This window comes from Bos mutus, chromosome 11 (genome assembly GCF_027580195.1).
Source record: "Bos mutus isolate GX-2022 chromosome 11, NWIPB_WYAK_1.1, whole genome shotgun sequence".
NCBI classification, from domain to species: domain Eukaryota; kingdom Metazoa; phylum Chordata; class Mammalia; order Artiodactyla; family Bovidae; genus Bos; species Bos mutus.
In genome coordinates this window covers 41,843,162-41,864,180 of record NC_091627.1, presented here as the reverse complement: position 1 = coordinate 41,864,180, position 21,019 = coordinate 41,843,162, and the positions used below count along the sequence as shown (strand labels likewise).

Below are 21,019 nucleotides of genomic sequence, written 5' to 3'. Positions count from 1 at the left end.
CTTCGCACGCAAAATGTTCTGGTCTTTGACCTTACTACATTGGCCTGTGTTCAGAATCCTAGAGTATGTTGACATTCAGATAGGGAACCAACTTTGGTAGAATTTCATTTGGTTGTGCTTTACAGAAGAGTTGAAATGAATAGTGTTTTTTTTTTTTTTTAAATACACCCACTTCAACTTTGATATGGAGAAGGCAATGGCAACTCACTCCAAAACTCTTGCCTGGAGAGTCCCATGGACGGAGAAGCCTGGTGGGCTACAGTCCATGGAATCTCGAAGAGTCGGACATGACTGAGCGCGTTCACTTTCACTTTCATGCACTGGAGAAGGAAATGGCAACCCACTCCAGTGTTCTTGCCTGGAGAATCCCAGGGACGGGAGAGCCTGGTGGGCTGCCGTCTATGCAGTCGCCCAGAGTTGGACACGATTGAAGCAATTTAGCAGCAGCAGCAGCAGCTTTGATATTGGTATCCAGCAACATGGTGCTTTTTTTGAGAGGAGAATGTGATGCTAACAAAATGCTTACTTTCTGGGGGCCTAGGCTGAGCTTGTTGGTCCAATGGTCAGCTTTAGAAATCTGTGGTTCTAGAAAAATATTATGTCAAGGTGGTACACTTTTGTATGGTCAAAAAGGATTTGTTATTTTAATCCTGTAAAATACAAGGAAGATCCTATTGAACTTTCTGTGTTTGTAACAAATAAACCTGTTAAAGAATAAACTCCGTATCAAGGTTCTGCAAGTATCCTAAGTAGCTATTTATACACTTCACTAATCTTTGTAATTGGCTTGTCTTTTACTGCTGTTAATTAGATGATGTAGTATTCCATTAATAAGAGTGACACACCTCAGCATTTTTACCTTTAATTATAGACCTCAGCAGACATTTACATTATTGACAAAATCGCCTCAAATTGCCTGATGCACACATCTTTTTATTTTTAACAGAGCATATGTGTTTATTATTGAATCCCTTGCACCTAGCATTGCACCTGTTGTGATGTGCACATTGTGTGTTTGGAGCATATAGGTATACACCCATCCTTTTTGTCCTCTTTCAGCACCCTTACCCTTCTGAAGAACAGAAAAAGCAGTTGGCACAAGACACGGGACTCACCATCCTTCAAGTGAACAATTGGTAAGTAATTTGGCTTTGTGTTTACACACAATCTGCTTTCCCCTCTGGCAACCTGCAGCTCTTGTTTTGCATTAAGAAGACACACCCAGTTTTCCCTGGTGGCTTGTTGATCCAAAGGTGAGAACACAGGATGAGCCACAGCACTTGCTAGATTAGAAAGTTTTCTTTCTAGCACTTGCTAGAAAAGAAAACACCGTATTGTTCTACACCTCCTTTATAAATTGACAAATTTTAGGCATAGTAAAAATAAGTGTTTAATTCATTTAGCTGTGGCTCTGTAAATGTCTCAGGTGTTTGTTTTTTTTTTTAATCTTTAAGGACGATCAATAGAAAGAGTAATATCCTTGTTTCTATGAAACAAGAAACTCCACTGTCACATCTGTTAGATTTTAAATTCGCTGAATAACTAAGCTCACTGAGAATTTGTTAGACAGTGCATTCCAGGATGGGCACTCCATCCTTCTTATCTCCCTATGGAAAAAAGAAAAAAAAAAGCGTTTCTACTTTGAAGCTATTCAAAACTTGATATATCTCAGGGTTGTGTAATACTGTTTCTAAGTAAATGTGTAAATTCCTGATTTGGAAGAGAAGCTGAGATTATGTACCAAGGATAGCCAACAATATTCTGACTCAATGTATAGCAGTGTGGCAAACAGCCTTTGAGGAAGTATGATTTATTACCCTTTGTGATTGTGCTGAAAGCCAGGTCCATATAATCACCCAGAGCTAGTGTCATATTTGAAGGGTATCGAAATCTGATCTCCTTTAAAACTAAGTGTATCTAATTAATTGTCCCAATATTTTTAGATTAGTGTTTATGATGGGGAAACCTTATCCTCTTTGAAGTAAAATCCAGAAAAGGCCCAAAGCCTGATTGGGGAAAAAGGAGAACTGAGAATGCCAGTCTGCAGACAGAAGTGTTTCTTTCTGTTCAATAAGTGTCAAAGATTAATATTACAGAATCTCTGATTACATGGCCTAATCCATTTTGGTGAATAAATTTGTTCTTGATGTCCATTGCACCTACATTAACAGACTCTTCTCTGTTAGAGAGCCTGGGAGCCTTTGGGAGAGATTTCAGATATATTAAGCCCCATTACAGAAAATGTAATTTCTGTCAATATAATCCCATGTATTCTTCAATTTAGTATTTTAGAGATAACAAGCTACTTACAATATATTTGCCTTTGGAGGATTAATTTACAAAGTGCACTATCTCCAAGACACAGACAGACCCATATAAGCATTGCTTGTAAGGGTTATCAATTTCAGTGACCTTATGGCGGCCTTGGGAGATCAATTTTTGCAGCCCTTTTAGTGAAGTGGATCAGGAACCAACAGAAGACATGCTGTACCTGAGCATGTTACTGGGAGTCTTGTGGCTGCTGCGGGTTTTTTGTTTGCCTCTTATACCTGCAGCTGTATCTTACTTTTCAACATTCTTGATACTGTATACTTGAACTCTGTCTTTCAAATTGTTCTGGACAGTATTATAGGGCAGACTATCCATTTTGCACGCGTTCCTAAATTCCTACATATTTTAAAAGTTAAACAGATGAGGACGCAATTTGAATACAATGGAGGCTGTACAAAGATTTATTTCTCTGGGAAATGATCCCCTTTGAGGGCCAAGGAGTGGCTGGGCCAGTTCTCATTAAGCAAGGCAATACACTACCCGTTCAGGTGAGCTATCACACACGCCATCTCTCTTCCTCTTCAGTGTTGCTAGAAAACTCTATCCACAAACATCGTTACCAGAGAACAGATTCCAATACAAGCTGCTTGTTACAGGTAGACAGCCTCCTGGGATATTTCCTCTGGGTGCTAGGGCAGGCAGACATTCCTGTGGCACAGAGCCGGGCACGGTTGTCTTTTCATAGAGTCTCTGCACAGTAGTCACAGTCAGATTTCCGCGGTTTTGCGATTAAGAGGGAAAATAAGGACTTTAAAAAGTTATCATACGTACCAGATAATAATTTTTCAACATAGATGCAGACTCTACCCTAAACTTCACTGTGATATTCAATTCTGCACAGGCACATAACTTGAAAATCCCTTTTCCTTATAATCTGGGATGTAAACCCAACTCTCTTCTCACCTGGCACCATGCAGTGTGCACGGGCTCTCTGCTTCTGTATGAAGTGAGAAGTGACCTCTGCTGGCACTTCATTGCTTCGCATTTGGCAATTGTTTCAACTCTACAACAGCTTTGTGGTGGACCAAGGATCCTCAACCTCTGTTAGAAACCAAACCACACAGCAGCAAGTGAGAGGTGGGTGAGTGAGCCAAGATGTTCATCTGTATTTCCAGCCGCTCCCCATCTCTCGCATTACCACCTGAGTTCCACCTCCTGTCATATCAGCAAAGGCATTAGATTCTCACAGGAGCTCAAACACAACTGTGCTTGAATCATCCTGAAACCACCCGCTGCTGACCGGTCCGTGGAAAATTGTCTTCCACCAAATGGGCCCCTGGTGACCAAAAGACTGAGGGCCACTGTGGTAGAGAAATTCCCCTCCAGTAGCTGAAAGTTGTAAGAGAAGTTGTTTCTTTTAAATTCGGTGAATAATGACATTCCCACGTTTGATTTGAATTTTTAACGGTGTATTACTTTTCATCCAAACCTTCTCCTTTTATGGAACGGATAACTGATTTCTTTTTCTCTGGACTTTGAGTTGCAAATATGAGGCAAAAATGGGGAAACCCAGATGGCACTCTATTGAAACCCAAGATGCGAGAGAATCTTAAATGATGATGGCAGACTTGAAGATGAAAGAACACAACACTAAGTGGAGCTCATTTTTCTTTATCGTAGTAAAAAAATCATACAAAGTTTTTTTGAGAGCCTGTAAATATTTTTCCCGTATTGAACATCAAGCCCACGTTACCTCACTCTGGAAATAATAATTAAAAAAAAAACCACTTCATAAGTATTTTAGCATTTCCCTTTCACTTCATTTAAGCACATTTAAAATTGTGTGTCTTCCTTTTTGGATTTTTTAAGACTTGTTAACACACATGTACATTTTGTACAAACTATGAGTCACTGTTGAAGAGATGTAATAAGATGCTGAAGGGCAGGTTGGGTGTAGATCAGTCATAATTATTGGCAGCAACGTAATGTATTGAAATACACAATATGAGTATGAAAAATATAAACTCCTGTTGAGTTGTTAGCTTGTCATAGAAACCCTGGCTGATGCAGCTTAAAGTTAGATTTTGACAGAAAAATGAGATGAGAAAAGTTTGATGCATTGTAATAATTCTTTCATTCCCTCTCTGAACTAATTTTACGCCTTTTTAATTGACATAAGTAATATATACTACCTGCCTTGGCTGACTAAGGATAAAGCAGATGGGATTTGGTGGGGAGAGGGGATCACAGGGAGAATTTAAATGTAAAACAACAAGACAGATTTGATTAAGAGAAAATTTGAATTAAAAGAAATAAGTTTTAACTTGTGTGTTTGGTCTATGTATCAGAGTACAAACAGGAGAAATCGTAAAATGGTTGGTACTAGCACTTTGTAGGAATTGGGCTCTGGGATGGAATGTGACATTTATTAGATGAGACATTGTAGCAAAAATCTATGCCAAGACATTTTTTGAGAATTGAGGCAATTATGCAAATAATTTGGGTAAAAATATTTTACCTAAATTATCCAACTATTTGAGGTAACCGCATGTTTTTTAAAAAAATCAACCTCCATAACTAATGGCCTAAACATTTCTATCTACTAGCATTCTATGGTAGACTTTGACTTAAAGCATAATAATTTTAAAAATATATTAATAATGTGTGCTATAAATGTGTGTGTCTTCTTCCTTTGCTCTCTCACTCCCAATTATGTTTTGAGCCAAAAATGATAAATAATAGCATTTGATGCCTTTGTCTTATTGTTTTTTCATTGTTGTTCTGGTTGCAATAAATACTTCAGTTATATCAGGGTAAAACTATTACTAATATGTTGACTGTCATTTAGGTGGAAACTTCTTAAATTTTTAGATTAGATGGTTATGTAGACCTGTTCATATGAAGGCAGAACTTTGAAGAAAACAAACACACATATGCACAATGTCAATACTGGGTTCTTTTCTCTCCTGAATACACCAACTTTATTCTTTTATATTGAAAATATGAGTGTAGAATGGTCAAATAAAGGCTCCCTTATATGTTTTCACAGCCATGTTGCAGACTTGGGAATTCCATATGATGAAAACTTGTGCCTGCAATTGTATCTTACTTGCTGCATGCCTCAGATGCCTCCTGCCTCAGCAGAGTTCTAGCCTAGAGTGTACTGAATAAATGTTACATTGCCTTTGTTTAGCCCTTCTCATCTGTGCACTTTCCCATTAAGGCCTAATGTTCCATGATTACTCTGTTGTCTCTCAGAGGGCAGTGGGTTTTAGGTGCAAAATACATAGTTAAAAGAAATACAGTGTTGATGTGGACAGAAGAATCCCTCTCCATCAATAGAGTGCCTAAGATTTCAGGGAACATGGGAACTCCAAGATGACACTTTACGGAACCATCATAGCTCTTCAAGTTCTCAGATTTAGTACACATACCAGATTTTCCTAGTTTTTTCATTTGTTGTCTTCAAAACTACAAAGCATTCAGGCATCACTTCCCATTGATTACCAGTGGCAGGGGAAGTATGTTATCTTTGGAGGTTTCAGCCATTGGTAGGTAAAAATGTAAACTTATTTTTCTAATAGGATCTCTCTTATTATAATAAACAGATTCAACTGTAAAAGGTCAAGTTTCTTTCTGAATTATGGTAATAATGTAGCAAATACTTTTAGAAGTAATCAAAGATTCTATAAATACAGGTACCTGTGTAGATGTAAATGTTAAAACATTCACAAATTATCCTTTCAACTTCTGAGATCTAAAAATCAATAGGGGGTCACAAGGTTTCATAGAATTGCTCTGCTTTTTCTTCCAACATAATTTAATAATACATTTTACAGATGTTGTTTAAACATTAGGCACAGATTGTTTTGTCAATAAAACTAAACAGAGGCATGACACAAAAGCAAGGAAAACAGATGTAAAAAGAAAAAAGAGAGCACCAAGCAAGGAGTGCTGGGTCATTTGTCTCCTATTCACTACAAAATGAGAGTGCAGAGTATACAGTGATTTTCCTTGCCTAGGAATCACCTAGGGATGGAACCACTTCACACGTAAGAGGTAATTTTATTAAGCAGGTGGCCTAACTATTTCCCTTGAGAATTCAAGTGTAACCTACATTTAAGGTAGACTTCCTAACTGATCAATGGAGTAACAGGTGCAGTATTTTTAAAAGAAGGAGGAAGAGAAGGAAACACAAATAGAACAGCTCTCCAGCATCTCTTGGAATGGGTTGTTGTTCTCCAAGCCATAGTTAATTGCTATGCTTTTCACCTTGAGTGTCAATTCTAATAATATTACCTTTACAGGAGCTTACTCTGGGCTTAGATTAGAGCAATCAGTAATACTCACTAGATAAAATACTGTCTAGTTGCCCATGAGAAAATATTGAAATCAGTCAAAAAATGTATAGCTTGTATATTGCCTCAGACAGAGCTGGCAAGGCGCCAGGCAGGCAGGGTATTATTTAGGAAAGCTGAGCAAATAGTTCGCAGGGAAAAGAGCTGTGAATTTGAAACCTTCAGGTATTGTCATGTCAGAGAGTCTTAGGAGTTCAACGGAGATGCTGCTTTTGTCTGCAGATTTTAAAAAATTTCCAGCAAACAAGCCTCTTTGAAAATGACTCTGCAGTCTGTGAAATATACTTTGTTATAGGTTTTTTTCCTTAGTTTACTCAGAGGTTTTCCTCGCTGTGTTCAATCAGATGGCTAATACTAGGAAAAATGGAAACTCCTCACGAAAGGGTAGGTATTGGCCCACTGCACCACGTGGAAAAACCCTGCCCCCTCCACCAGACTAGGACCCTGAGTCTAGGTGAGAAGAGAAACAGGAAGGGGTGGATTGTGGGAAGATGGATTAGAAAGTCCAAACACTGTTTTGTGTATCTGCTTTTTCTCCTCCAGCTAACATTCAAAGCCAGTCTCAGCTTTTCAGGACAAGAGTGTGACGTCTGGAGCTTAGAGTTGGTATTGACCTGAGGATGCTTTCGGGACCACTTAGGGTTGGGGTTCAAGCAAGGCACAGAGAAGAGTGAGCTGGGAGACTGATTCCATCATGAACCCAGTGTTCCTCGACATCCCTTTCAAGGCAGTGAAACCAGTGGCTTGGTGCTTGACCTTGAACATGGTTTGGAGGTCAGTAGGGCTTGGTGCAAGTCCTAGTTAAGCAGGAACTCCTGGGGTGTCACCCAGCCAGCAGAGGGTGATTAACCATTGGGTCATTAACCATCAAGCACTGTTCTCAGAGCTGACTCCCTTGCAGAGAGTGTGGGAAATGGGCTGAGAGGCACCCTGGTCAAGGAGAAAAGTTCCAGCACCCACAGGTCTAAGGGTGGCTCAGAGGATAAAGAGTCTGCCTGCAATGCAGAAGACTTGGATTTGATCCCTGGGTCAGGAAGATGCCCGGTAGGAGGAAATGGCAACCCCTCCAGTGTTCTTGCCTGGAGAATTCCATGGATAGAGGAGCCTGGCAGGTTACAGTCCCTGGGGTCGCAAAAAGTCAGACACGACTGAGCAACTCACAGACAAGGGACAAATTCCCATGAAAGCCTCATGACAACATAGCATTTACATAGAGGGAATCAGGGAAGGGAATATGCAGGGGAAAGAACATTTGGAGTCCAAACATGTCATCTGCTGTCCCCACTCCTCACCAATTAGATGCATGTCCTTGATCAACTCCCTTTGTCTCCCTGGGCAACAGCTTCCTCTGCCTTAAATGGATGGGTAGGGCTGAGGAATCGGTGGGACTCTAAGCCTCTTCCAGCCCTAATATTCTAGATAGTGTAAAAAAGTGAACGGAAGCAAGGTGAATGTTCTGAAACTGATTTTTATTCCCGTTTTACATTAGAAGTGAAAAAAAAAAAAGAAAAAACCCACACAACAGGGCCTTTGATAAACAGACGAAAAGGATTATTCATTAAAAAGTTGTTACTTTTCTTCATCTTAAATAAGCAAATCTAGCCCTTAAAATAAAAACGAGATGAAATTAAACATTATCGCAAGACGTGGAAAACATGCGTGCTGTCACTTTTGGGTCCATAATAAAGATAAATCAGTTGTTTTTAGCAGTGCGCTCTGAGTCTGTGAAGGGCATGACAGATAATAGGCTTGGAATTTCTGAAGTTATTGTACAGTAAAATTTGTTTTTTCCTCAGGCATTCAATCTTTTTTCTCTAGTGATTTTGTACATGACAAACTTTTTAGTGGGTGCATTAATAATCTATAAGTAATGGGTTGTCAGGTGTCAGTTAGATAAGATTAAAAGACTGTTTAAGCATTATCCATTTGCTTCTTTGCATGAGTTTTATAGGTCAAGAGAAATAACTTTTTGAATTGTGGTTGTTTGCACATGCTGGTTTTTCCTCCCTCTCTCCCTCACTCCCTCTCTCTCTCTGTTTCTCTCCCTCTCTCTCTTTCTCTCGTTTGGCTCTGGTCCAGAAGTACTTGCAAGAACTGTATTACATTACATAAATCCTGCATGTAGGAGCAGATTCGAAACTCACACTGTGTGAATCAAGGGGACACATGTCTCCGCTGACTTCTGTGAACTTTTTAGTTTTGAAAATGTTACTCTTTCTCTTCTCAAAGGAAACTTTGTCAGGGGAAGCCTCCTCAGTAGAGGAACTGAAGCTCCCAGCCTGAGGAGTTTCCTAGCAAGTCAGGTTGAGGTCTATTCTTGTCAAATCTGTCTTAAGTGTGTTTACATATAGTTTGCCTTTCTGGTATTTTCTGCTTGCACAGACCTGATCTCCACCTATTTTGTGTCAACAGTTGCCGGGGCTGGTGTTGGGTGATTAACCATTGAGCACTGGGCCCCGGAGCTGTGCCCACAGAGAAGACCCCCTCTCCCCTTGCGCTTACATCACCCTCTGGCTTCAGGCTGCACCTACATGAAGCAAACAGCATTTCTGAGTGGTTAAAGAGGCAGTCTGAAACAGTAAAAAATGGGGCAAATGTTGCCTTCTTGTTAAATAAGACAGTTTTCTCAAAAATGGAGAGGAGGCAGGGGTGCTGGGACGGAAGTGCTTCTGAGGGCAAATGTGGTCTTGGATCTGCATGGTTCTGATGGGCAAATGCCTGCAGTAGACACTACACTTTGTGTAGACACTTAGGGTGGTTTTTTTTTCTTTCTTTCTTTCTTTAATTTTTAAGGGGCAAGAGAATATAAAAAAAAATCTAACAAAAACACGCCAACAGCATGGATGTTTGTAACTTTGGCAAGTACAGGACTGTCACACTCCATGCCCTCATGGTCTTTGGGTATTTTCCTCCTGATTTTATGTCCATTCTTATGAGGTCTTTAAACCTGACCCATTAATGTGGGAAATAATGAACTCTGTTGGGCTCTAGACACCTGAACAATAACAAATAAGCAAAAATACCTTAATCGGTTCCCATCTTTGAGAACTCCTTTTCCCTTTTACCCTCTTAACCAGTGTGGCTGAAGGACCTAATGCCTCGTAAAATTAGATCCTGTCACCGAAGAAGGAAAAAAGTACTTCCTTTTGCAAATACATTAACTCTTTCAGGCCCATGGGAATTATTGGTCTTGGATTCCAAATGTAACTTAGCTCAAAAATGTACTTCCTGTCATGGGAGATGTCTGGCATTCTATTGATTTGGTCACTATTTTTCAAGAATAATATATTGCCAAAGGATGGAATTAAATGCACCATGATTAAAAACAAATAATTAAGTTTCCAGTATGTTCTACTTTAGGATGCTGATTTGAATGTAAATGAATAGTTTTGAGGGTTGTTGTCTAGTTGAAGGGTTTTGCTGGCCTGTATCACTAGAACATCTGCTACAGTTGACTGTATTTGATCTCTAGTTTGAGTCAGAATTCATACGTACTTGGAAAGGGTAGGGAGGAGGAAATATTGTAAAGCTAATGGAAAGAATTGTGTGGATCCAAAGATGTCGGGTCTCAGCCCCCACGGCTGGTCACCTGGCAGGATTGTGTACAGAATGGACAGTGCGATGGGTTATGGCTAGGATTCCCATCCTCAAGGCCAAGTAGTGGCTGGAGGGAGTGGCCAGAAAAGACAGATCAGAATCATTCTGAGTGAATGTAGTATAAAAAAGCATCTTAAGAATTAACTTGATTTTTGTCATGCTATTTCTCCTGAAATAGTAAGTTAACAAAGAGATAGGAGATTTTTGAAGTTTATCAAAGGGAGCATGGATTAAAATTTTAGAAACACTGCAACAGAACCACAGAGTCCAAGTCTGGATGGGATTGTAGCATCCTTTGACAGATGAGGCTCAGGGCCTTGCGATGTTACATTCTTAATTAGAGGCGGGGAGGGGGCTGACTCCTGCTTCAGTGTCTCCTGCAGTCCACCATTATGTATTTTTCTTTTTAATTAGTTGATTTTTTTTTTTTTTTTGGCTGTGTTGGGTCTTCGTTACTGTGCACAGCCTTTCTCTATTGCAGCCAGCAGAGAATACTCCTTAGTTTTGTATCGCAGCCTTCTCACTGTGGTAACTTCTCTTACTGCAGAGCGTGGACTCTAGGTACATGGGCTTCAGGAGTTGCAGCACATAGGTTCAGTAGTTGTGGCACAGGGCCCAGCTGTCCTGTGGGATGTGGGATCTTCCCAGATCAGGGATTGAACCAGTGTCCCCTGCATTGGCAGAAGGATTCTTTACCCCTGAGCCATGAGGGAAGTCCCATTATGTATTTTTAAGAGCTTTATTGAGATATAATTCACAAACTATGCAATTTACTCGTTTAAAGTGGTTCAGTGGTTTTAAGTATAGTCACAGATATGTGCAATCATCCTCAGAGTCCATTTGAGAACAATTTCATCACCTCAAAAAGAAACCCTCTACCCCTCACGCTCCATACTTCCATCCCCAACTCTGTCACAGATCTACTTTCTGTCTCTATGGTGATTTAGTCACTAAATTGTGTCTGAGTCTTACGACCCCATGGACTGTAGACCACCAGACTCCTCTACCCATGGGTTGCCTATTCTGGACAGTTCATATAAATGTGATCATGATATCTCTGGTCTTTTATGACTGGTTTCCTTCACTTAGCATTATATTTTCAAGTTTCATTTACTTTGAAGCATATGCCATACTTTATTCCTGTTTATGACTGAATAATATTTCATCGTATGGATATACCACATTTTCTTTATTAGTTCATTCATTGATGGACATTTGGGTTGTTTCCATCTTTTGCTGGCCTAAGAATTTGTTTGTAAGCTTTTGTACCATTAGATACTTTTGAGAATCATAATGACAGTATCCTCAGCAAACTTCCATAAACATTCACCCATTTGATCATCACAGTTCCATCACCTAAATACTGCTATAATCTCAGAACCAGCAAGTGGCAGTTTTCCTACTCAGTTGTCATATGCTTTCCACTGGACACTGTTCTCACTCTTCCTGTCCTTGGCCAGTATTTTGACTGTGATAATTAGGAGCAGTGGTGTTCAAAGGAAAGGATGGCAGCTCAGAAGTGAAATGTACATTCTCTGAACTTTCCCCAGTGTGACTTTGATGACCATAAGCATTTTTCAAAGATTTGACAAGTTCCATGAGGAGGTCATTTTGTTGGCTTTATTGTCCTCATTTGAAAGATTTTGTCATGTCCCTCAATTGAGAGCTTTTGCCTTTTCAAGTGGATCTATTTACATATAAGGACCTACAGGTTACATATTGATATACAGTACGTAAAGCTTAGGTTTCAAACGTTACTAATTGAAACAGAAGTTACAGTGAACATTCTAAGGAATAGACAGTAGGCCTCCATTCAGGTAAAACCTAATCTGTAACGAGGTGAAAAAAGAAATCAAGCTAAATTTTTATATACCTTCCCTTAGCATGAGTGGAGACTCATGCTAAGGGAAATTTAATTAGTGAAGGCTTGGAGTGTGGAGGCAAATAAAGGAGAGATTCTAGAGAAAGGAAAGAGCCGAAAGATTCTCCAGATTGGCACTAGGATTCTAGAATACCTTATGCATGCTTGGCTGGTCACTTAACACAAAAGAGTTTCAGTTCCAGTCATTCAGGGGAAATTCTATTTTGGGAAAAAAGTGAATATTTGATTACTAGGGTAACACATACACCCTGATTCCTTGGGACATTCACAGTTTATGCCTGGTGCCCAGCATAATTATCAGTAACTTTTCTTTACTCCTTTTTTTTTGGGGGGGCTGTGCTGGATCTTCTTTGTGGTGTGTGGGCTCTAGAGCATGTGGACTTAGTAGGTGTGATGCTCTGATTTGGTTTGCCTTGAGTCATGTGGGATCTTAGGTCCCAAACCAGGGATCAAACCCATGTCCCCTGCATTGGAAGGCAGATTCTTAACCACTAGACAACCAAGGAAGTCCCTAATGTCCCTTTAGTCTTAAAAGTGTCCCAGCATAGATGATAAATTATCTGGTTATCCTACTTATAATGGAAATTGACAGAACATTAAGACTTGTTTAAATAACTGTGTACTTATTCTGTAATTAAGGGATGTTTAGTAAGATGCAATTTTATTGACTTTTGTGAATATGGGAAAATGAGAATTTATATGATTCAGCTTAAATAGACACATTTGTTATTTAAAGATATTATTGTACCTAATTTAGGTTTTTGTTAGTAAAAGAGGTTTTGCTGTATTATCCTAGATTATCCTATTGTTTATACATTGTGCTAATAATCACTCTAATTTCACATACTCTAAGTTAACCACTTTAAAAATATTTATTAGGTTAAACAAAATCAAATTTGGTAACTTGTCTGTCACTTGTAAGTAAATATTTTATAAATGCTATTTTGTTCCTTATGCTTTATGTGGATACTTACAGTATGTATAACTACGGATATTTATATGTATATGTAATAACATATGTATATGTATACATATAGATATGTATAACTATGGATATTTCTTATGCTAAGTCTAGTGATACATCCCTATAATTCATTCCACTGGGTTTGGAGCCTAAGGTTTTAGTGATCTAGAAGACAGCAAAGGAAATAGAGATCCCCCCCTAAGGGAGGCACCCTTGCTTTGAATTCAGTTCAGATTAAAGGATTTAGCAAACTGAGCTGCTGCTTTTTTTTTTAGAGTGAAGAAAATCATTTTCCAATTTGCTTTCAAGGAAAACTTTCTGTAATATATAACCAAGTGATGATGTATTTGCAAGCTATTTCAACTTATAAAGTCCAAAATGATGCTTGGATTTTGTTTTTACTTTGCATTACAATTTTCAACTAATTAGCGACTTCTTTTTTTCACTAGTTGCTTGGAAGAAAATTTTATATGTGATTAACTTTCTCAACTTTCTTAGTTTCAGCTTTTTTTAAGAGTAGTTTGACAAATACACCTATCACTTCTAGAGAAGGGGAACCTTTTCAGACCTCTGATGGATGGGCTTATTGTGATTTGAACGAATTCCAATACTATGTTTCTAGAGTAGAAGGAGAGCAAAACACGTGCTTCCTTCTTCCCTCCCGTTCATTCACCTCCCCCAACCCCAGACGCACAGATGATGTATTGCAGTCCTGGAACTGTCGGATCCTGGAGGAGGTTGAGAAACTGGAAGACAGTGCCAAAAACATGATTTCATAAGGTTTGACTTGAGATTGAGTCAACTTTTTTGAGCGTCTAAAAATCATGTTTCATGAAATTTTACTTCACAAAGAAAGGGAGTGTGGAAGGCTTGGACCCTAAAGCCTGCCAGTTACGGATCATTAAATCCAATAAGTAAATGTAAATCTAAAATAGAGAATTCCAACAAAAGATTTTGAAGTGAAATTCTTGTTTAAAAGAACAGAGTGTTATGTGGGAGATAGCTGGAATTCATTCCCTGAAAGGTTTGTTTATAAAACAGGCTTTAAAGTTATTAGGAAATGCTGACTTAAAAAAAAAAAAGAGTCGTATATGTAGTTTTCTTTAAATGACTCTGATAAAGTTGAAAGAAATGCTTCATAAGAAAATTCATGGAAAAAGAAAGAACAAAATTCTGGAATTCAGCAACTACTTTCCAAGATGGTAACTTATATTAGAAGCTATTTTACAAGACTTAATTCTGCCCTTAAAAATATTTATAGCAATGAATATAAGTAAAATGAATTATATAGCAATTAAATATTATACTTGCATGTTGTTCATATTTAATTGAATAAAGAACAGTTCATGAAGAAATCACCAGTACTTAAGAAGGCATGGCATTAATTTTTATTATTAAATATATATGTAAGTATTCTTAAGTATACCTAAATATTAATCAAGATGATATAATTAATACTTTCTTTAATGGATAGTATAGGTATAGAAGGCATTTTTACTAACATATCCTGTTATTTAATGAAATTTTTTCTTAATAGTTAATAATTTTAGCTTCTTGAACAAAGAAGGGTACGTATTATAGAATGGCATTTCTCCATACTTAAATGGATACCTACCTTTCTGCTGGCTAGTCGCTTATACCTGATTGGCAAGAAGCTCTTTGGAGATGACTGAGAGTCATGTCGTTGTTTAGAAACCACAGTATTTTGTGAGAATTTTATTTTGATTTCCATGAATAAGCTGTGGCATGCTAAAATAACAAAAGACAGTCTCCCTTAATCATCAGTGAATAAGTAGGGTGGTAAGCACGGGGGAGTAGAATTGAGTAAAGGTGAAAATTATATTTTTGAGAGTAAGCAAGTAGTTTTTCCTTCCTTTTGTCAGTATTGTGGAGGACCAAAGGTGTAAGAGTATAGGAATAGGGCGAAGCCATGTAGGAAAATTGCCTGTGGAACTGGGCAAATAAACCTGGTGTTTGGGCCTAAAGGATGTCCACTATGATCTGGCCACCCCTCCAGTTCGCACCAAGAGAAGACTACATTTAAGAATCCAGTTTTGTGGAAAGGAACCTGGTCAGGGAGTGGAGGATAAACCAATGGACAAAGGTCAACTTTAGAACGCGGTGCTACCAGATCTGGCTCGGAAAACTATTCACGTATCCAAAGATGAAGAATAAAGGAAATAGGTGGAATTAACAGAAGCGGGGAGAAAAAGTCCAATAATAAACATCTAAGGGCAGAGACAAGAAAGAATAGAGCAAAACTTCCTGTATTTCTTTTTAGCATAACTCAGGGTTCATCTTCCATTCTCCTTGTCTGATTCCTATTTTTTAAAAAATGCAGATGGTAAAACTCGGTTTTTAGATGATCCCATGTCTCAGATATTTAAGACTTTTGCTCCCCTTTCAACTTCCTACTGGCCCCTTAATAGGACTTGAGTTCTAAACAAATAACTAGGTAAAAAGAAATACACCTCTGTTTATTTTGACATGGAATAAAGCTCTAAAGCCAATCCATTATCTTCCTTTCCTTTGTAAAACTTCTTGTTTTGAGAAAGGAGACCATTTGGTCACAGGAGGAAATTCTAATCCATGATTCCATGAAAAAAGGAAATTTAAGAATTCTTTCTCTAATTCAGTTTTCAACCACCTACAAGGTGTCCAGTTCTTAGTACTTCACAAAAGAAGACTGTTTTCAAAGCAAAACGGGATTTTTAAAAACATATACCTTGATGTTTGGAATGAAATGTGGAAATGCAAACAGGATGTTTCTCAACCTTAAAGAATACTTAACTAAAAGGATTACTTTGTAAAATGCCCAATCTGTGGCAAATTTGAGCATCATTCTATTGAGCCAAGGTGTGAAACTATTTTAATGAGTAAGAAAAGCAAACTGTCCTGTTATTGTATTCCTGACATTATATATCTGTGTTTTAAGGACTATAATGCCTGGACATCAATATAAAATTCTAAAAGTTTCTTTTACATCTTTAAACAAATAAGCTTTTTAAAAATCACCTTATCAATATGGAAAATTCCAAAGATTGTGTGTATTTCATGGATATATTTCATCTTAAACTATTTTATGGGTATTGAAGAATGTATTTTTTATTGTACATTCAGATTGGAATTTTTGTCATCCTCTTCATTTCTCTTCAAAAACATTGTTTTTTCTTATGTTCAAGCTCTAATATGTATTTATGTATTCATACATATGAGTTTAAAATAACTATTTTACTAATGTTTCTTAAAATGACAGTGTTTTAGAAGGGAATATGTTCATGTGAGTTTACATAAAACCCAAAGATCTTTTTTTGGTTCTTAGTGTTTAGAAGATTCTTGATAATTTAGAATATTCCACAATGGAAAGTAAAGCATTCTGTCACAAAAGCAGGGAGGATGAGACACAAGGTCAAAGGGCATTTTGGAAACAAACAGCTGGACCAGTTTATTTAAACAGATACAGGGATGGGGGAACTGACCTCTGTTTGACTTATAGTGGGAGGAGCAAGTATGTCATTTTATTACTTTGCCCAGAAGGAAAATGTTTTCTTATCTGAATTCAACACAAGCCATCTAAACACATGACCTTGCTGTATATAGCTAATTCCAAAGAGAGTACATATAAGACATTCAAGGAAAATCATAAAATACACTGAATAGAGTCTAATGTTGGAATGGTTTTAGAATTGAAAAGGTGGTATTGTTGTTAAAAATAAAATATTTTGCTATTTATTCAGTTATTTTCAGATAAAGATGTCTACCATGACCCCAGATAATACTATGTATTTCATATAAGTATAGGAATTATAATTCAGTAGCATTCTGAGAGTTTACTATGTCCTACACGTACTGATAATGTCCATCATATTGAAACAAATATTGTTTTTAATTAAAGTTTACAAAAGTGAGGACTTCCAAGTATACCTACTAATGTGGTCAAGAAGTTTGGATAAAATGCTGTGTCCTTAGGTTTTCAAGGTTTTAAAATTTTTAGTTAATGAAAGGATTCCCACCTATATACCTACATATCCTTTAGGTAGCCCACATCTGTGTTGTGAATAACAACAAATGGTTATTGCCACCCAAAGAGAAGCAACTAGCATCCTGTACCTGGGGGCCCTAACTAAGAGGCTGGGGTGAGATGTTTGCTCTCTCCATGGGGACCTGAGCAGGCCTGAAGTCGCTGCATTTAGTGTTGCTCGCAGAGGCATGCAGAGAGACTCAGCATTTTGAGCAGAGAGTGGCCCAAGGGGTGAGTGGACTCAAAATCCTAGAACTCACATTCTGGAAGGAACTTGTTAGGAATCACGGATGTTTAACCTAGGGAGAAGAGGGGAGACCTATGGGGCACAGTGGCTATAGTTCTAATGTTTGAAAGGCTATCTGAAGAAGTGAGATTAGAATTGTTTAAATTACCCCCAAGAAGTTGTCCTGGTGAAAGGATTTTAGATCAGGTAAGACAGAACCTTCTAACAGTTATTGTGTCTGTAGAGGAAGTGGGCTCTCGGTTAAGGTGACCAGTGCTGTATTAGAAATAGTCCAGCACCCAGAGAACAGATTTGTGGTTGCCAAGGAAAGGGGTGGGGGTGGGGAAGTGGGAAAGGGATGAACTGGGAGTCTGGGGTTAGCATATGTAAACTAGCATATATAGAATAGATAACCAACAAGGTCCTACTGTGTAGCTCAGGGAACCATTTTCAATATCCTGTGATAAACCATAAATGGAAAAGAATATGAAACAGAATGGGTATATGTGTATAACCGAGTCACTTTTCTGTGCAGCAGAAATTAATGCAACATTGTAAACCAACTATACTTGAAAAAAAAAAAAAAAAGTCTAGCAGAGGCTACCCATCAACCTGGTAGGGATATCAGAGAGAGGGGATTCGTGTTAGTGACCAAGCTAGGTGATGATCAAACCTGATAGGTGGCTTTTCCGGCCCCATGGGTTAACTGTCATGGATTCAGACCTGAGATGGTTATCATGAACTGGTCTTTGGAAATCTGAATGTATGAGTTTGAAGGAGGCAAGCTTTGGAATATAGATAACCCAATTTGCTGAGTCTTCTTAGGCATAGCTTTTTTTTTTTTTTTTTTTGGTCTTTATACACAAGTAGTACAGTCATCAAAATCCCAAAGTCTCCAAAATGTTGTCATTCTTATTCCTGGACTCAACAGTGAGGTTGTCGCCAGTGGTGACTGGCTCAAAATCAGCTCATGTTTAGATATCTAGTCCAGAATATTCTAGATGGGTGGCACAGTAGTGGCCATGCTCTGGTCAGGACATTGTGGTGGTGAGAGGGGTATGCTTGCTACCATTTGCCAAATTATTAACATCTCTTGGGTTACATGTAACCTCAAATAAGTCACTTAATTTCTCGGAGCCTTGGCTTCTCATCTGTTAAAAAAGACTCTCCTTATTTTTAGATAAGTAATATATATCCATAAAATATTATGTTTATAAAAGAACTTGAAAAAAGTTATCAGAGTTCCTTTTAAGAGAATGCAGATTTTGAATAATACCATAGATAAAGAGGCATTTTTGCTGTCTTACCTATGTTAGTTACTATGAAAATTACTCTTGGTATATGCAGAATATTAATATTAAATAATTTTCTGATTGGTCATGCAGTGAAGACAGCTAATGAAAAAGCAGATTTTTTTTTTCATTTTAATTGGTTATTTCACATGGTGTTTGTGCTACACCTGTGCTTATAATGAGAATGGAGAATTAATCTAACCTTCTGCTCACATGATTCCAATTTTCATGGTTTATACAAGATAATGATAACCTGATTTGCAACACAATTTGTTGTAGATCTGTGTTTTAAATATTTTTATTAGAAGTTTGGAGACTTCATATATGAGAACCAATTTAATATATGTTGTCAATAAGAGTTAACACTAACCAATATCTTTTTAGTTAGATTCCAGTTTCATTCGTTATTTTAATTACTTCTAAGATAAAGAACATAAGGATATAAGAAAGTTTAGAATCTTAAAATGTCATGAAGTATGCATTTTTTAATTTAAAAAACCTATGCCTGCCTGTTTGAAAGTGAAAGTGAAAAGTGAAAGTTGCTCGGTTGTGTCCAACTCTTTGGGACCCCGTGGACTATACAGTTCATGGAATTCTCCAGGCCAGAATACTGGAGTTGGGTAGCCTTTTCCTTCTCCAGGGGATCTTCCCAACCCAGGGATCGAACCCAGGTCTCCCACATTGCAGGTGGATTATTTACCAGCTGAGCCACAAAGGAAGCCTGTCTGTTTAATGGCTTGTATTTCAGGAACTGTTTTCCTTCCTGAAGTTGGCAGACTTACCAATTAGGATTCATGCTGGAATGGAGGTCCTAAGTTTGTGGCAGCACAACATACCATGTGGGCTCTTGGTTCCCCAACCAGGAATCAAACTCACATCCCCTGCATTGGAAGTGCAGAGTCTTAACCACTGGACTGCCAGGGAAGTCCCTAGACTGTGGGTCCTTTAATTATTAACAGTACAGTATTAAAATCTTCATTGTATTTTTTTATGTGGTACTCATGTTGGATATGAACTTCCCAGGTAGCTCAGTGGTAAAGAATCTGCCTGCAATACAGGAGACGTGCATTCAGTCCTTGGGTCAGGAAGATCCCCTGGAGAAGGAAATGGCAACCCACTTCAGTATTCTTGCCTGGAAATCCCATGGATAGAGGAGCCTGGGTGGGCTACAGTCCATGAGGCCTCAAAGAGTTGGACATGACTTAGCAACTGAGTACGCACACATGTTTGATATACTCAAATCTGAGTTGAGAACTAAAAGCAATGTACTATTTCAGAATCGAATATGTCCGATTCATTTTATGTATTTGATGTGAAATGCTTAGTATTACAGGGTGCAAAAACCTCTTAAGAGAGAAATTTCATGAGCATAGTGTTGGACTATGTTAAAGCTTTCAGTGACTAGCCACTTTTTTAGGGGCTACAAAAATTGTTAAAATTTTCAGTGACTAGCCACTTTTTTAGGGGCTACAAAAATTGTAAAAAGAAATCTTATTAAGACACTTAAGTGTCTTCAAGATTTTTTATTATACATGTTCAGGAGTAGCTGGAGAAAGCAGTGTTTAAGTTCAATTACTGTATAGCCATGACCTTGCCTTGACCTCAGACTTGGCATGAGGAGTGCGCGCATGCGTGTGTGCGTGTGTGCACGCACGCACGCACACACACACACACACACACATACACAAAGCCACCCTAAGAATTCTCTACCAGGAATGAATTTCTCTGAAGTCCCCAGCAGTGTAAGTTAGTGGTGATAAACTCCAGACATTTTTTCATTTGATGGTGTGCTGCCATCCTGGTTCATTATCTTAATAGTGGGCATTAAAATAGAATTAGGTTTGCAAGAGGTAGGGAAGGTTTTGATAAAAACTGTAAAAAAGAAGTCAGAGAACAGAAGATTGAAATGTCACTAATTAGGAGAGGGAACAGATGCCCTTATGACCATCTCTCTCACAACACCAAATTTCCCCTCTTGCAGTTGAAAAGAATGGTAGCCAGTATTGTTTCCTGAAAACTCTGCTAATTCCCCTATGAAAAGATGAAATGGAAGTGTCCAACTGTGGTAAAACAGGCAAACATAAATCAACTCAGAAACCCTGAGCCTGTGTACTCAGAGGTCACTGGGGGTTACAGGTTTTGCAGCATGTGAAGCTGCACCGAGAGCGATGGAGAGAACCATTTTGCCCAGACGGAGCTTTGCTCTCACCGTGATCCATCTTCTCTTCTTCGTCCACCTCCCACCGCCCCCACTTTCTGTTTTTAAGGAATAATGATTTGGTCTACTTTCTTGGTTACAGGTTTATTAATGCCCGGAGAAGAATAGTGCAGCCCATGATAGACCAGTCCAACCGAGCAGGCAAGTCCCCCATAGTGACTGTATTCAAGTCACGCAAGCGAAAAGCATC

At 38.3% G+C, this 21,019-nt stretch overlaps 1 protein-coding gene across 5 annotated transcripts in view; it reads left to right on the top strand.

Moving 5' to 3' along the window:
• The window catches only part of MEIS1 (Meis homeobox 1), a 143,715-nt gene that overhangs the window by 117,609 nt on the left and 5,087 nt on the right, over positions 1–21,019 (top strand). For all 5 annotated transcript variants that reach the window (XM_070379360.1, XM_014477518.2, XM_070379361.1 and 2 more), the window contains 2 exons: positions 1,060–1,136; positions 20,912–20,970. In XM_070379360.1, the coding sequence (XP_070235461.1) occupies positions 1,060–1,136; positions 20,912–20,970 (136 nt within the window). The remainder of the gene's footprint in view (positions 1–1,059; positions 1,137–20,911; positions 20,971–21,019) is intronic.